General features: G+C 34.0%; 1 protein-coding gene across 2 annotated transcripts in view; it reads right to left on the bottom strand.

The window, feature by feature from the left end:
• Nucleotides 1-15,098, bottom strand: part of LOC114053901 (tyrosine-protein kinase Lyn) — a 146,552-nt gene that overhangs the window by 57,792 nt on the left and 73,662 nt on the right. Inside the window, exons 2-8 of one of the 2 annotated variants that reach the window (XM_027877022.1) lie at nucleotides 11,564-11,637; nucleotides 8,445-8,496; nucleotides 8,013-8,118; nucleotides 6,544-6,642; nucleotides 6,320-6,423; nucleotides 1,977-2,126; nucleotides 149-301 (exon numbers count right to left, since the gene is read on the bottom strand). In XM_027877022.1, coding sequence (XP_027732823.1) covers nucleotides 149-301; nucleotides 1,977-2,126; nucleotides 6,320-6,423; nucleotides 6,544-6,642; nucleotides 8,013-8,118; nucleotides 8,445-8,496; nucleotides 11,564-11,632 — 733 coding nt within the window. In that variant the 5' untranslated portion in view covers nucleotides 11,633-11,637. Of the gene's footprint in view, nucleotides 1-148; nucleotides 302-1,976; nucleotides 2,127-6,319; nucleotides 6,424-6,543; nucleotides 6,643-8,012; nucleotides 8,119-8,444; nucleotides 8,497-11,500; nucleotides 11,638-15,098 lie in introns of both variants that reach the window. The other variant, XM_027877021.1, reaches the window with a different exon arrangement.

Raw genomic sequence — 15,098 nt, 5'->3', positions numbered from 1 at the left:
ATACTACTTAATATTTTGTATTGTTACACATGCTAAGAAAGATACAAAGAAACTGCTGTTATTCTTATTCTCTGGTTACATTTTTAACATTCCAAATAATCGAATCTACAAGTGGGGGAAATATGAATATGATCTGGTGACCACTCACCCATCCAGACTTCTCCAAATTGTCCTGCTCCAAGCTTCTTTACTAGCTTAATTGATTCACGTGGAATTTCCCAAGCATCTTTATCCCATGGTTTTTGTGGTTTTGGACAAATACATGGCTTCTCAAGCCTTCTGCACAAACCATCCGGCTGCTCTAAATTTTAAAGAAAAAAAATCATTAAAATAGTATTTTGCATTGCATCATATACAGAAATTCTATATTTTAGACTAAAAGTGTTTACCTCAGATCTGCCCTAGTTGATAAATAATTATAGGGTTTCCCTTGAAATAGATATTAATTTGGGACATTTCTAAATGAAAAGACAGGATTATTCTTCTTGTTATTGTTTGAAGATAATTTTATTTGATAGCCTAATTTTATTTTGTTTTGCTATGTTTGTGTGTGTGTGGGGGGGTATTTGTATGCATATGTGCGAATGCCATGTGTATTTGGCAGAAACTGCTGAATGGAATAAGGAATCATTCAAAGGGGTACAGCCTAAGCTTCCAAACAGGAAAAAAGAACAATGAAGAATATTTATTGTCCAGAATATGACAAATAGTTAGCTGGAATACCTATAGAAATTGACACTCTATGTGTGTGTATGACAAACACTGAAAAAAACCAAAGAATTAAGCCCAGAATTAAACAGGAGGAGAAGGAAACACTTTTGATTACTTTTAGAAAAGTGCAAACCATCTTTCAAGACCCCCAACTTCTTCCTAAAACAAAGGCACATCTTCTTTAATATCAACATTCCATTGATGTTATATGGCTCTCATTCATGGAAAACTGCAGTTTCCAGAGAACTAAAACTGACTACCAAGTAGGAGGAAATGGAAAGGCACATAGTGGGTATCAGCAGGTTGCAGTGCATAAACAAAGAAGGTGGGGGTGGGGAGGGAGCACATTCTAGTCCAAGGGAAGAGCCTGCACCAAGGGACAGACATGGGAAATGGAATGTTGTATGGGAAGATGTAGGAGGAGGCCAATTTGGCTGGACTTCAGAATGAGTGGAGGAAAATACTATATAGTAAATCTGAAAAGAACAGGCTGAAGCATAATTAGGACAGGTTTTCAATGCCAAGCTGAAGAGTTTGGGTTTTATCCTCTAGGCAATAGGAAGCCACAAGAGCTTTTGAGGTAGGGAAATGACATGATCAGAACTGTGCAGAAGAACTCTGACAGCTATGGCAAGAATGGGCTGGAGAAGAGAGGGTAGCTACAAAGAGCCAATTAGGAGACTACTATAATAATTCGGGGGACTGGTGATTAAGCCCTGAAGTAGGATGGTGGCTTAGTGAGTAGAATGAAGAAGATAGATTCAAGAGATGTGGTGGAATTAGAATGGACAACACTCAGCAACTGAAGAGACAGTGAGATGAGGAAGATGAGATTGTGAAGCTAAGTGATTAGACAGTTGTGTCCTCACCAAAAATAGGGAGCACACAGTGGGTACCACAATGATGAACCCCAATAGTACAGAATATATGTTCATTTCTATCTTTTTTCTTTTAAAAGACAATCTTAAAACTCCTCCTAATGCCTCCCAGGAAAAGAGTCCTTTACATAAAACTCAATCAACTTGTGTCTCTTTCTGATCACTGAATTAGGACAGTACAATGTGTAAACATTAGTATTTCTTATTGATAGAAATATCCAGGATGCTAATTGATGGGTATTTGTACCCCAAGATACTTCTAGATCATCAAGATCATTAGATCTGAAGAAATATTTGCTTTTTTTAAAGACAACTAGCTAAAGATTTAAAAATAAAAAAGCATTTTATGCTATTAAAAATGCATGTTATAGTATTTGTTGGCCTTACTTTGATAATGCTTAATCATGTCACTGATAGAGGAAAAAGTGACTCTCGGAGATATGTAATAACCTCCATTGTCCAGACTTCTAATTTTGTAGTGCTTAATAACATCACCATGCAGTGGGTCATAATCTCGGACAGAAAGAGAGAAACTTCCTATGGAAAAATAAAGCAATGACTTTAGTTAGGTTAAAGAGTCGTTATAGATTTTCATTTTATTTTACATTATAGAAAATGAATGTTATTAAATATGATAAATATAAACTAAGTTTAAAACTTTTCGTACTTACCCTTTTAAAAAATGACACTGTATTGACCTTTTATCTTTACATCATATATTTTATCCAATATACTCCCCCTTCTTTCTCTCCTTAAAGTCATAAAGAATTTTTAAAAACCCAGTTCATTAAAATAACTAACACATCAAAAAGAAAGTCTGACATTATATTCAGTGTCTCACACTCATAGTTCTCCTGTCTTTGCAGAGAAGCTGGGGGAAATGCCTCTCGTGTATGTTCTCTGGAGCACATCTTAGTTATTATTATTCCATGGGATTCAGTTTTGATTGTTATTGTGGTTGTTTTTTTTTCCAATTGCATCAGTGTAGTCATTGTACACATTGTTTACCTGGTTCTGCTTACTTCACCTTAGACCATTCTTATGTCTTTCCATACTTCTGTGTAGTCATCATATTCATTTTTTTCTTAGAGCAAAGTATTATTGTATTACATTTATGTCTCCCAACATGTTTTGCTACTTCCTAGTCTGTGAGTACCTGCTTCGCTTCTAGTTCTTTTCTATTAAAAAGTGCTGTATGATATTTTCATATGCATATTGGGCTTTTTTTTAACCTTTGACTTCTTCAAAGTATTTGCCTAGTAGTGGGCTCTCTAGGTCAAAGGGTTTGGAGAATTTAGCCTATTTCTTAGCATAAGCAAAACTGTTTCCTACCAATCATCAAATTTTAAGGTCTAGAATTTTTTTTATTTTTAAATTTTTTTGGCAAGGCAATCGAGGTTAAGTGACTTGCCTAGAGTCACACAGCTAGTAAGTGTTATGTGTCTGAGGCCACATTTGAACTCAGATCCTCCTGACTCCAGGGCTGGTGCTCTATGTACTGTGCCACCTAGCTGCCCCAGGTCTAGATATTTTAAATATTCTTATTGAATATTTTAATATGTATTATCAAATATTATTATACAATATTTAGTATGCATTATCAACTTTTTTTAAAGAAATTTACCTAACATACTATTCTCATTCTCTCATAATGGCCTTTTTCTTTAAAAAAAAAAACTTAATTTTAAAATAAATGGAAATATAACTTCTTGATTTATTTTCTTTTAATAATAGCTAACATTTGACTGTAGATGGCTTTAATTTCTTCATAAGAGAACTGCTTGTTCATATCCTTTGACCATTTATCAACTGGGGAATGACTTGTATTCTTATAACTTTGACTTAATTCTCTACATATATTAGAAATGAGGCCCTTATCAGAGAGACTGGTTGTAAAAATTCTTTCCCAATTTTCTACCTTCCTTCTAATCTTAGTTGCATTGGCTTTGTTTGTGCAAAAACTTTTCAATTTAATATAATCAAAACTATCTATTTTGCATTTCGCAATGTTCTCTATCTCCTGTTTGGTCATGAATTCTTCTGTTCTCCATAAATCTGATAGGTGAACTATTCCTTGCTCTCCCAGTTTGCTTATAGTATCAGCCTTTATATCTAAATCATGAACCCATTTTGACTTTATTTTGATATATGGTGTGAGATTTTGGTCTATGCCTAGTTTCTGCCATACTCTTTTCCAGTTTTCCCAGGAGTTTTTTTTTCAAATAGTGAGTTCTTATCCCAGAAGCTAGGGGTCTTTGGGTTTATCAAATAGTATATTCCTATAGTCATTGACTACTGTTTCTTGCATACCTAACCTATTCCACTGATCCACCACTCTATTTCTTAGCCAGTACCAAGTAGTTTTGATGACTGCTGTTTTATAATACAATTTAAGATCTGGAACAGCTAGGCCACCTTCCCCTGCATTTCTTTTCATTAGTTCTCTTGATATTCTGGACCTTTTCTTCTTACAGATGAATCTTGTTATTATTCTTTCTAGCTCTATAAAATAATTTTTGATAGTTTGATTAGTATGGCACTGAATAAGTAAATTAGTTTAGGTAGAATTTTCATTTTTATTATATTAGCTCAGCCTACCCATGAGCAACTGATGTTTTTCCAGTTATTTAGATCTGACTTTATTTGTGTGGAAAGCATTTTGTAATTGTGTTCATATAGTTCCTGGGTTTGTTTGGGTAGGTTGATTCCTAAATATTTTATAATGTCTAATATATTGTATTATTGTATTATATTTTATATTATATTTATGTTTATATATTTATTATATTTAAAATATTATAATATTTTATAATGCTCTAAATCACTATTGATTAGAAAAATGGGAATCAAAACAACTCTGAGGTACCACATCACACCTATCAGATTGGCCAGCATAACAAAACGGGAAAATGATAAATGTTGGAGAAGATGTGGGAAAACTGGAACACTAATGCATTGTTGGTGGAGTTGTAAAATGATCCAACCATTTTGAAGAGCAATTTGGAACTATACCCAAAGGGCTACAAAAATGTGCATACCCTTTGACCCAGCAATAGCACTTCTAGGGTTGTATCCCAAAGAGATCATAAAAATGGGGAAAGGACCCACATGTACAAAAATATTTATAGCAGCTTTTTTTGTGGTGGCAAAGAATTGGAAATTAAGGGAATGCACATCAATTGGGGAATGGCTGAACAAGTTGTGGTATATGAATGTAATGGAATGCTATTGTGCTGCAAGAAATGATGAGCAGGCGAACTTCAGAAAAACCTGGAAAGACTTGTATGGTGTGATGCTGAGTGAAGTGAGCAGAACCAGGAGAACATTGTACACAGTAACAGCCACATTGTGCAATGACTAACACTGATAGACTTTGCCCTTCTCAGCAATGCAAGGATCTAAGAGATCTCCAAAGGTCTCATGATGGAAAATGCTATCCACATCCAAAGAAAGAACTATGGAGTTTCAATGCAGATCGAAGCATACTATTTGCTATTTTTTCTTCTGTTTTGTTTTGTTTTCTCTCTTTCTTATGGTTCTTCCTATTAGTTCTAATTCTTCCTTACAACATCACTAATATGAAAATATGTTTAATAGGAATATACATGTGTGTATATATATATATATATACATATATAGTATAAATATATACATATATACATCCTATATCAGATTGCATGCCATCTTGGGGAGGGAGGTGGGAAGGGAAAGAAAGAAAAATGTAAAACTCAAAAGCTTGTGGAAGTGATTGTTGATAAATTAAAATAAATTAATAAAAAAAGAAAAAATAATAGTTAACGTTTATATAGTACTTACTATGCAACAGGTATTATACTAAGCCCTTTATTATCTCATTTGGTTCCCACATTAACCTTGAAAGTAGATGCTATTATTATTCCCATTTTACAGATGAGGAAACTGAGGCAAACAGTGGTTAAGTGACTTGTCCAGGGTCACACAGCTAATAAGTGTCTAATGCTGGATTTGAACTCACTTCTTCCTGACTCCAGTCCCAGCACTCTATCCGTTGTGCCACCTACTTACCTTTACAAATGTTTGAATGTTTGAAAAATATTTCAAAGCCTTACATATTGTAAGAAACGATCATTTTATAAAAATGGCCTTTATTGTAATAGTGTACACAATTATTTTTATAGCACAAGTAACCATTTAAAAAATACTTTTTTTTTTGTAATTCTGAACTTGACAAATACCGGTAAATACAAGCATTTCCTTATACAAGAAGAGCAAAGACGATTGCACATGAGTAATCAAATCTCCATCATTTACAGCTGGTTTTTAAAGTCATATAATAAATTCAGCACATTAGTTTCAAAGTTCTCCTGCTTGTCTCCTCTTGTCTCCTTGCTTTCCTTCTGAACCTCTTTCTCTTTTCTTCTGTGCATCTTTAAATGTATTACTGACACATTTTTTTGGTACCACCATCATTAGCCCTCTTCTCCACACCAATTCTCTATCCCTCCTCCCTCCCCTATTTTAAACCTTCTCTTGGAACCAAAATGCACAGTTAAGCAAAACAAGCCCACATTGATCTGGTCCAAAAAATGTATTTCTGTCCTCAGAGTAACAACGTAAAATGCTACTATATCTATAATGTCCCAAATCTTAAAGCCTTAAGCTTTTGCTATCTGTTGACTTATTCTTCAAAAATAGTTTCAGTAAATTGCTTCAGGAATAATATTTTGTAAAACAAAATAAATGTGTCCCACCTTTTAATGTTTCACTTTCTCGGATAAGAAATGATCCTGCACTATTCCCTGGAGCCAAAAGCTGTCTTTCAGCATCTTTCCGGGTTATATCTTTAAAGAACCATCTGAAAAGGAAATGTGAAAAAGTTTGGAGATGGTATTTCCTCGGGAAGCAATGGCATAAATAAGGTAAAAATACAACAACAGGAAGTGCATAAGTTATATGAAATTTTGGAAGAACTTACTCTTCTGTTTCCAAAGTGTTGACTTTTGCTACATAATTGCTGGGAATGAAGCCTTCTTTTTTGGTTAAAAGAGATCTAGCTTTCCACCATTCTCCATGCCTGAAACAAAAATACATATAAAAGGATGTTAATATCAATAAGTCAAGAACTGGTTATTGTTCTCTTTTGGTAAATTGAACCTAGAACTCCAAGATTTGAGTGCAAACATCACTCTCCTCTTTCTTGAGCCCAAACATAGGTTGAGTATGGAGTATATATTGAGCACTAACTCGCAATCCCAAAAGTGGGTCACTTTGTTTAGTGTTACACAAAGCACTTTTAATAGATCATGTTACCATACTTTAGAAACATAAATACTTATGTGTATGTACATACACACATATATATTTCTATTCAGCTATAAATCAGTTATTCATCTCAATTCACCTAAGAGAGATGTATCACTATTCTTGTGACAAAATTAAGAAGAAAAGGAAAATGAGACAAGTGAGCAAATGTCACCCTTCCATGTTATATTAACTCTCTTATTAAATTACCTGGTTTCTATAGCAATATTCATTATGGAAAAATTTTGAATAAAAAAATTACAATGTAATGAGTCATTTCCTCATTCTCCAGTTTTTACAAAGAAGGTATATATAGAGTAAAGCATATGTTATGTGCGTCTGTGTGAGGGGAAATGAAAAGATAATTAAGTTACGTCATTTGCCTGCTCTCCAAAATCGTTTAGAAGTACAAAATGCCTACTCCTCAAATTCCTTGATGCCACTACAGGGTAGGAAAAGAAGTCTTTAATCACAATACACATGAGGATGTTTATAGTTTTCCCTCCTCAAATCTACTCAATACTTGAAATGATAACATATGTATTCAAAGCATGTTGGTATGTGCTAGAGATAGCTAAGATTAAAACATGTAGAATGTCTTATTCTCAAGTTAGTCTTCTAACTAAGTAAATGAGATAAAATAGAAGAAGAGGTTAGGGAAATAATGTGGAAAATGAGATACTGTGTATATAGCAAATATATAATATTAATGCTGAGTATGGTCTTCACAAATAAAAGTAGTTGCTTTTAGAGTCTTACGTTCTTTAGACTCACAAAACCAAATTAATTTTTTAAAGTAAAAAAGCAGCATCCTTAACAGTGCTTGGGGCCTACTTAGACACAAAAAATTCCTGAAGTTGTAAAACAGGCCAAAAACAAATACATTTTTCTACAAAGTGAGACTAGCCAGTAGAGTGTTCTAGCAGCCAAACTTAAAAGGCAAAAGTAGTTATTTTGACCTTGCCCTATCTAAGCACCAAATTGTACCAGTAGCAAAGTTGTGAAGTTTCACTTTCACATGACAAGGATCAGGTTAACACTGGGTTACTAGAAGGTAACAGCTGTGGATAAAATGGACAGGTCTATAAGATTTGGATGGGTTTGGGAATCAAAAGCCAGAAGTTGCAATGTGGATATACTTACTCTTCAATGATTTTCAATTTTTCTCCTTTCTTGAAGGATAAATCATCAGGGTGAAGGCCATCATAGGGATATAAGGCTATTACCACAGTCCCTTGCTCTTCAGAATCTGTTAATGAATAACTCAAGTGAAAACACCTAAAAGATAAACCCTCAGAAACACTGATCAAGTGCCCATTCTGTGCAGAACACTAAGTTGGGAACTATAGACAGGTATTTTTAAGGGAATAAGACACATGGCTCCTGCCCTTGGAGGATCAAGGAGTGGACAGTCCACAAGAATCCACAGAAAATACAAAAAAAATATACATGAAGAAAGAAATAAATATCATTAATTACAACTGCCTAGGGCATATACAAAAGCTAAGGGGAAGTTACTTTACAAAGGATCTGAAAGTGTTTTAAAAACACATGGATGTTCTGATGAAAACATACCTTTCTTTTGAAACCTTTGTCCTGGTAAAAGTTGAGAATCTGGACTGAGCACCTACAAAGAGAATATGTGTTAAGCATCTCTGCACAGTAATAGTTTTTCTGGGTCATATCTGTGTTCCATATAATGCCTTTAATGCTAACAGTGGCAACTGGGATGTGAGTTTGATGCTTCCATAAATAAGAAAGGAGAGAAAAATGCAAGAAGAAATTCTGAAAAGTAATGCACAGGAATAGCTCACGGGATTGGGCAGGATCAAGGAGAGGTGTATGGGAAACTGAGAGGTGAGGGGATAAAGTGCCAAATGGAGGCTTTCACCAATGGGAAACCACCTTCTTGTGGTGTCAAGAACTCAAAGAGAAATGTTTCATGACCAACTCTTACCCATCACTGGTAGCAGTGGTATATTCTCTAGGTTGTTTTGATTTTCTTTGGATGGAAACAAAGAGGGTGGAACACAGGGAAGAGAAGGAATATGTACCTAGTCACTGTAAATTCTGATGATATATTCTCTTGTCCCACAAAGGTGGTACAATGACTCAGGAAGCGCCCAGTACTTCTTGAAAGATAGATAGAATGAATGTAAAATGATCACAAATCCTCCAATTTTTTTTTACTCCATTGATCATCTGATTAAAGTGATTTAACATAAATGGCACAAAGTGTAGACCATGTTAAAAAAAAAACCTATCATAGATATCACCAGGCTGATGGAATTCTATTATGAATGCCAAGGGATTTTTTTTTAACCTGCCTATAATATTTAATTTAGCTTCAAGTATACTTTATCATTTTGAATCTATTTTATACTTAATTTCTTGATCACTAAGATTTGTAGAATTAATATAATGTTTGTTATATAAGACTTAGAGAAAATAATCCAAAGACTAAAAACAGGACTAAAATCTTGAGAGTAGCAAATCATATCATCCAGCCATTATTATCGAGTTTGCCTCTTTAAATGGTTTTCAAATAGGTCATTAATTTATACTTTAAAAATGAGACATCTTTCATGTAATACACATTATTAGCTTTTGACATTATTTTTGACACTATTTTTAGTAATCACAGCATAACATGTATATACAGTACTTAAAAAGTTATGAAGTCTTTACATTTATCATCTCACTTGATTCTCTCAATAACCTTATAAAGTAGGTCTCCAGTTATTATTGCCATTTTACAGATTAGGAAACCTAGGCTCAGAGAGGTTAAGTGATTTGTGTTAATTGTACAATAAATGTCAGAGGTTAGATTCAAACCCAGGACCCCAAGTCTAAAACGCTCTCTTTGATACCATGCTGTCCCATGACATAATGTGCCTTTTTAAAAAAAATTGTCCTTCCAGTTGTGGCTAACAATTTTTAGTATTCATTGATGCTTTTGTCCATTTCCTTTTATGACCAATGTCATGTATTTTCATAATAATTGGTCTAGCTTCTAAGTAACTGCGCTGGCCATCAATCACGGCAAAGCTAACTGATAATGAAAGAATAGAAATCATGATCTTTACCCACATAGCCAAAGGTGCCAACTAAAATACAATACTGCATTATACATTATGGAAAATAAATTTTCAACAATATTTAGCTACTTCTGATTTCTAAATCAAGTGATTTTTTTTTTACCTCTTTGTTACTGAAAATAAAACTTTTAATAAAGTGAAGTATGTTGTTTCTTCCTATTTAAAAAATTAAATTAAGCACATTTTAATATTCTCCATCACCTATTATTTGTTGTCCAACAAGACTGAAAATGAAAACATTTTCCACACTTGAAATTAAAAAGCACTTGATTTAAAACAGATTAAATTTATGGTGAACTGTGCTAGGGAAGAGGAATTTGATTTTGCATGGGAGCTTTAGCATCTCATGAGAGAAATAAGAATCATTCACTTTCCTCCCTATATTTCCTTGGCTTTCTATTTATAAAGAAAATTATTTTTCTGTTGCAAATCTAATTCCCTGATAAGTCTGAGATGTTTACTCATACAAGAAATAATACAATTTTTGAAAAACTCAGACATGCAATTGTTTAATTTTTGTACTCTCTCATCTCCCACCACATCTCAATTCAGTCACTTTTAACCTTCTTTTCAAAAAAACCCTTCCTCTAACTCATAAATTCTCAAAAAACTCCTTTATATGTTTGGTATCTGAAGAATTGCTGACTAAAAAAAAGTTTACATTTTTTATATATTGATTGTAGGAGACAGGAAACTACAGAAATGGTATAGTGCTTTAAAATATTTTATACTGTATAGAGATATTGTTTAAAATGTTCTTAGAGGCTAGGTACTGGATGATCCTATTAAACCATGCTATGAAAGAGTATGTGACTGATTTTTTGGGGAAAGGATATAAAGGGGAGGATACAGGAGGTTTAATATCAAGTACATTTAAGGTCACTATTATTCAATTTTTTTTCTTCCCCAAGAAATGTAAATTTGTTAGCCAAGGCCTTCCTGGAATGAATGAAAATAAAACATTACCGATTCTACTGTTGTAAAAACTTGCCTAGGGCAAGTACCTAAGAATGAATAAATTTTTTAAAAATTCATTATAAAGAAAGGAACTACAATGTTCTTCACTGTACTAAAAATTAAGGTATTTCTTTCCTTGATTAGCTTGGATGGGTGGGAGAATACAAGGAAAAGATCGGAAGGAAAGAAGAGTTGGAAGGTAATATTTTAGATGTATTCTTTGTTGTAGTTTGCATTTAAGGACACTGTGCTAATCTCACTACATATTCTAATATAAACTTTTTTTCCTTTATAGAATAGTAGATTCATTCTTGAGTTTGAAATTTTCCTTGACACCAGTGATATAAAAATAATTTTCTCAATATAAAGAACACAAAATAATCATTACGCAATAAACGGCCAGGTATCCACAAAGTTGTTTACATGCCTTTAGAATGGTTGAATTAAAAAAAAAAAAACAAATTATTTGAGAACCAGTCAATCGTGATACATGCATATGTTCTCAATTGAATTTTAATTATGCCAGCCATGCTTGGATCTTGCTCTTGGAATTCTCCCCTGAGACTATCTACTTACTGGCCTTTGCTGTTTATTGGACGTTGGATCTCTCACATAAATAGTTCGGTCAGTATTACGTACTGGTTCGGTCTTCAAATCTATTCCATCGTGAGTTGAATTGTCTTTTCTTTTTGATTTTATACATCCCATATTTCCTGTTGGAACACAAAAGCATTTAACTTTTTACCATACTAGAACTGATTTCTCACTTATTCATCACCCAAGCAATTAATGATATTATTAATTCACAATTCTCCATTTATATCATACCTGATCAATAAGGTTGTATATAGACACCATCAATAACATTGGTAAGAATGTAATTGCTTCATCTGTAGGGGGTTATCAAATAAGCAGAAAAGCAAATCCCAGGCCTCAAGAAGTACATAACAAAATTTAAAAGTAATTTCATTTAATAATGATTATGGCTTTACCAGGAGATTATTAAGAGGCAACATGACTTAGTGGATGATGTATTGTGAATTAAAAAGTCCTAGATTCAAATCCCAGCTCAGACACTTATTAAATGTGTGACCCTGGGCAAGTCACTTAACCTCTGTTTGCCTATTTCCTCATCTGTAAAAAGGCAACAATAATCATACATACCCCCCAGGGTTGTTGTGAGTATAAAATGAGATGATATTTGTAAAGTGCTTTGTAATCCATAAAGCACTATATGAAAGCAAATTATTATTATTGGTGAAAGGGGTTCCTATACTATAAGTTGTCTAGCTGTTAAATCAGATTCCTATTTCTGTTTCAATTAAAAAGGTTTTTTTTAAAATAATATTTCTGTTTTTTCATAATGGTGAATGATAGATATAGATGCTATAAATTTTGGAGAATGACTAATATAATTAAATTCACATGCTCACTACTCTTAGAGATCATTTTGACTAATCCCTTCATTTTACAAATGAAGAAATTGAGGCTCAGAGAAGTGAAGTAATTTGTAGGACGTCAATGAGATTTAGTAGAATTAGGATTAGAACCCAAGTCTACCAATTTCTTTAATTGGCACTCTTTCCAGTATACAACCCTGCCTCTCTTCTTAGATCTACATTGGACTTTTGTCCAGAAACCATTTAAAAAAAAAATAAGAATCTTCCCCTCCCCCAGATATTAGGAATTGCTAATCTTCACTGAAGTTACTATCATACTAAAAGTCAATTTTAAATGCGTACCAGAAAGCTTTGGGACAAAGGGATAAAAACAAGCATTTGATTTAATTCCTTTTGAATGAGTTACACACACACACACACACACACACACACACACACACACACACACACAGAGATTACTTGCCCAAAACGTTTATTTGTTCAATGAAGAAATCTTTTCATTGTGAAGGGAAAGGGAATGATATCTCTGGGATTTTGATAGAAAATATATCTTTGGAACATCAATAAATATTCAGCATCTACTATGTGCCAGGCACTGTACTAAGCATTGGGGATACAAGAAAGTTAAACAACAACAACAATAACAACAACAAAAACCAGCCTCTGTTCTCAAGGAGCTCACAGTCTAATGAGAGAAGGAGACAAAATGCAAACAACTATGTACAAACAAGCTATATATAGGATACATCAGAGATAATCAACTAAGGGAAGGCACAAGAATTAACAAGTGAATCAGGAAAAGCTCCTTCTAGAATGGAAGATTTCAGCTAGGCGATCTGGAGATAAACTGTTAGGTTTGAGGAACAGCAAGGCCAGTGTCACTAGATCTGAGTATGTGAGGAAGGGTATAAGGTGTAAGAAGAATGGAAAGGCGGGGTATGTGTGTACAGGTTATGAAAAGCTTTTGAATACCAGAAGATTGTATACATTTGATTTTGGAGGTGATGGGAATCCACTAGAGTTTATTTAGTAGGGAGGATGATGTGTTTAGACCTATGCTTTAGGAATATCACGTTGATGGCTAAGTACAAAATGGAATGAAGTGGCACAGACTTGTATCAGGTAAACCGAGTAAGCGATTACAATAGTTTTAAGTCTAAGGTGAAGCACCAGGGTGGTGGAAGTGTCAGAGGAGAGTAGGGAGCACATGAGAAATATTATAAAGCTGAAATAGACAGAACTTGGCAACAGATTGGCTATGGGGCTTGAGAGTTAGGAGCTGAGGATGACACATAGGCTGCAATCCTACCTTTGACAGGAATAGAGAAGGTTGGAAGGTTAGGGAATTAGGGGAAAAGATAATAAGTTCAGTTTTAGACTTGTTTAGTTTGAAATGTCTACAAGACATCCTGTTTGAGATGTCTAATAGACAGCTGAAGAGATGAGACTGGAGGTCGGCAAAGAGGCTAGGGTTAGATAAGCAGATCTGAGAGTCACCAGCTCTTAAGAATGAGCATTGAATTCAATGTAAGATCACTTTACCATGTCACCTGCTTATGAAGCCTTTAAATTATTCATTTCTAATATTTGTGAAATTTATAGAAAAACAAAGAATGGAATGTTTCTTCTCTTATGCATCCCAATATGACTGAGCTTTGAGTATGTGTCCAGTACCATTCTCCACATTCTGAGATTTAAAACATTTAAAAACAAATGATCAACTCTGAAAGTCCAAGAGCTTCTTCCTAATTTAAACCATGAGGTTTCATCTCTTACTTCTAATGATAAAAGAAACTAAAGTCTTCCCCCCACACACACCTAGGGATTGCCCTTTAATCTCAATTACTAAATGAGAAATAGCTGAAAACAAAACTATTGTCTTACCACAACTTTCTAATATTCAAAGATTGAGCCTTCCTAGCAATGACAACCATCTATCTCGTGCACATTAGAAGCTCAGAAACTTCCCCTACTGTAGAGAGAGGTATGGCCTTATTGATGTAAAGTGGTTAATCACCCAAGAACCACAGAGTAAATTTGATACCCTGCTCCAGATTTTTTTAAAAAAAGAGCTTAGAAGGAATTAGTAAAATTAGGCAAAAGGGCAATGTGGGAAAGCCAGAATTGAATGATGATATTCCTAAATTAAAATGATCTTGAACTTCATTAATAGGAATAAATGTTTCAAAGAGTTTCTGCAATGAAGTTATTTCTATAGAATGCCATGTTGATTTTTTGATTTTCTTCCTTTACCAATTTGCATTACTCGGTTTTGACTTTGCTTACCCAAACCAGAAAAAAAAATTAGGTGTCCATGATTGTGTATATTTGTTTTTCTATTATCCTCTTATTTCTGCCTAATGGAATATAAACCTCTACATCATAATTTCCCATTTGCAGGCACAATGCAAATTAGAACTGCTAAGGACTTGCAAAGGATTCTCATAAAAGGACAAGTTCCCCAAAACTTCCAGACAAACATAAGTGGGACTAGTATTCAGGAAACTTTAAATAAGTATGCTAGACAGAAGGTTAACCTACAAAATCAGCCCTGTCCCCAGCAGCCAAAAGTGTCCAGAAAAATCATTTCTGATCATCAGGTCCACAGAAAATCACTATCTCCATTTTCATTACCAGTGCAGGCTCTCAGGGATAAGAGGTGAGGTCAGGAATAATGGGAAGCAAAGGATAATAGGAGGCAAGCTACCAGGGACTGAATACTTGGTATGAAAATCTGAAGGCTAAATCAGAGAGTGATTGACCCATAGTTTTAT

Source organism: Vombatus ursinus, unplaced genomic scaffold (genome assembly GCF_900497805.2).
Source record: "Vombatus ursinus unplaced genomic scaffold, bare-nosed wombat genome assembly UNPS02014812.1, whole genome shotgun sequence".
Lineage (NCBI taxonomy): Eukaryota > Metazoa > Chordata > Mammalia > Diprotodontia > Vombatidae > Vombatus > Vombatus ursinus.
This window is presented reverse-complemented; position numbering and strand designations above follow the sequence as displayed.